Source organism: Nicotiana sylvestris, chromosome 4 (assembly GCF_000393655.2).
Source record: "Nicotiana sylvestris chromosome 4, ASM39365v2, whole genome shotgun sequence".
Lineage (NCBI taxonomy): Eukaryota > Viridiplantae > Streptophyta > Magnoliopsida > Solanales > Solanaceae > Nicotiana > Nicotiana sylvestris.
In genome coordinates, this window is record NC_091060.1 from 140808074 (window position 1) to 140810592 (window position 2519).

The 2519-nt window shown below is 46.6% G+C and overlaps 1 protein-coding gene across 1 annotated transcript; it reads right to left on the reverse strand.

Annotated features, from left to right (window-relative positions):
• Positions 1-418: 418 nt before the first annotated feature.
• LOC138890251 (uncharacterized) lies at positions 419-2019 on the reverse strand. Its single transcript, XM_070173622.1, has 2 exons — positions 1065-2019; positions 419-972 (listed from the first exon to the last, which is right to left on the reverse strand). Exons 1-2 carry the CDS (start codon positions 2017-2019, stop codon positions 419-421), a joined length of 1509 nt encoding a protein of 502 aa, XP_070029723.1.
• Positions 2020-2519: the final 500 nt, after the last annotated feature.

The window sequence follows — 2519 nt, forward strand, 5'->3', positions numbered from 1 at the left end:
TTAGTTGCCTGTAGTCAGTACACATCCGCAAGGAGCCATCTTTCTTTCAAACAAAGAGCACCGGAGCACCCCATGGGGATGTACTTGGCCTAATAAAGCCTTTATTGATCTAGTCCTTCAGTTGTTCCTTCAATTCCCTTAGCTCTGCAAGAGCCATTATGTAGGGAGGAATGGATATAGGTTGTGTATCAGGAAGCAAATCTATAGCGAAATCAATTTCCCTTTCGGTGGGAATTCCTGGAAGCTCGTCAGGGAATACCGTCAGGAATTCATTCACAATAGGAACCGACTAAAGAGTTGCTGGCTCCTTATCTATATCCCTGACATGAACCAGATGGTATATACAGTCTTTAGCAATAAACTTTCGAGCCCTAAGGTATGAAATAAACTTACCCTTGGGCGTGGCTGCATTACCTTTCTATTCAAGGACAGGCTCACTAGGAAAATGAAATCGAACCACCTTTGCACGACAATCAATATTAGCATAACAAGCTGCCAACCAATCCATATCCATAATGACATCGAGTTCTAGCATAAACAATTCAACTAAATCAACAGAGGTTGGACGGTCATTAATTAACATTGTACAACCTCGATAGACATGATTAACTACAATAGAGTCGCCAACTAGCGTAGACACCTCAACTGACTGTGGCAACAACTCAGATCTCATGTCAAGCTTACCAGCAATAAATGGAGTAATATATGAAAGTGTAGAGACGGGATCTATCAATGCATAAATGGCATGAGAATGTATTGTCAATATACCTGTGACAACATCTGGGGATGCCTCTGAATCCTGTCGGCCTGTGAGTGCATAAAAGCGGTTTTGGCCACCACTAGAACCTGAGGTGTCTCCTCCACCTCTATCCCTACCACGGCCCTGAGTAGACTGTGGACCTAGTCGAAGAGCACGGACTGAGGGCGAAGAGGCTGCTGTGGATCCTAAATGCTGAGCTGGTGCACCTCTCCCTAACCACGGGCACCGACTAATAAAATGTCCTGTCTATCCACAATGATAACATGACTCGAACCCTATCTACACTGCCCGGTGTGCAGCTTACCGTACCGAGTACATGGAGGAGTAGGCTGTCTCATTTGTGTAGAACACTCGTGTCGACGCCCCTCAGGCTGGCCTGAGCTCTGCCCCGATCCTGACTGAATATATCGATCATACCGCTGGCCCTGCATCTGTGCTGGGAAACTACCTGCTGACCGAGGTGGATATCGATGGAGTGGGGGCCTAAAATCACCCCGTGGCTCGCTATAAGACCCCATAGTATGATCCCTCTTACTCTGCTCCCTATCCCTACGAGTATCACGAATCCGACGGGAAAGGTCCTCTGTAGTCTGAGCGAAAGCCTGTATGCGGGAAATATCTACATCATCCAATAGGGATGCTACCCTACAATCTTTAATCAGATGATCCCCAAAACCATCCACATAATGATGAACTCTAGCCCTCATGGTATATACGATATCTGGTGCATACCTCGCTAAAGAATTAAACTTATGGCTATAATCCCTCACACTCATATCCCTCTGCTTAAGGTTAAAAAACTGGTCAAGACGGGCCTCCCGAACCTCCCGTGGCAAATAATGGGCTAAAAAGTCCTCAGAGAAGTCCTCCCACTCTGCTGGCGGAACATTAGGTCCTCTAGATCTCTCCCATGCCTCATACCATAGGACGACTACATCACGTACTCGAAAAGAAGCCAACTCCACAGCCTCGGTGATGGAGGCATGCATCACCCTCAATACTCTATACATTTGGTCTTTAAAGTTTTGGGGATCCTCAGTGGAATTGGATCCTGTAAATAATGAAGGGGCCAAGTGAAGAAACTCTCGTACCGTCGAGCTTCCTGTCCGATCTCTCTGGGCATCTGCTCCCGACTCTAGCTGTCGCTCATGAATAGAAACTATCCTAGTCAGCAACTGAACTACCTCCCTCATCCACTGCTCCCCAATCTCTGATGGGGGAACAACATGTACTGGAGGTCCTGTGTCTCTAGCTACCATAGGTACTAATGGAACTGGTGAGGCTGGGGTACTGCATCTCTCGGGGCTCCAACACGTGCTGGGGAAGCTGAAACTAGGGGTACTGGAGACTCACTGTATGCCTCTAAGGGAAATCTATCCCTCTGACCTGGTGGGGAACAGCTGGTACCTTCCCCCGGATCCATATCTATCTCTCAATGTGCCATCTCCTGAGCGTAGGTAACCTGTTAGACAAGAAACACAAAGCACGATTTAGATTTCATATGTTCTTATAACTTCGCTCTATAGCACGATTTATTAATTGAAAGAAATGTAACCATTCCTAAATGCCTCATAGCCTCCTGATTATAAGTGTGGTTCACAATACACCCATAAGCAATACTCTACTAGACACGGCTTGTGAACTCCCTAGGATACGATCTGCTCTGATACCAAGTTTGTCATGCCCCAAACTAGGGGAGGCACGACTGGCACTCGATACTGTATTCGATCGAGTTAGCCACAAAACATACTAGCTAACT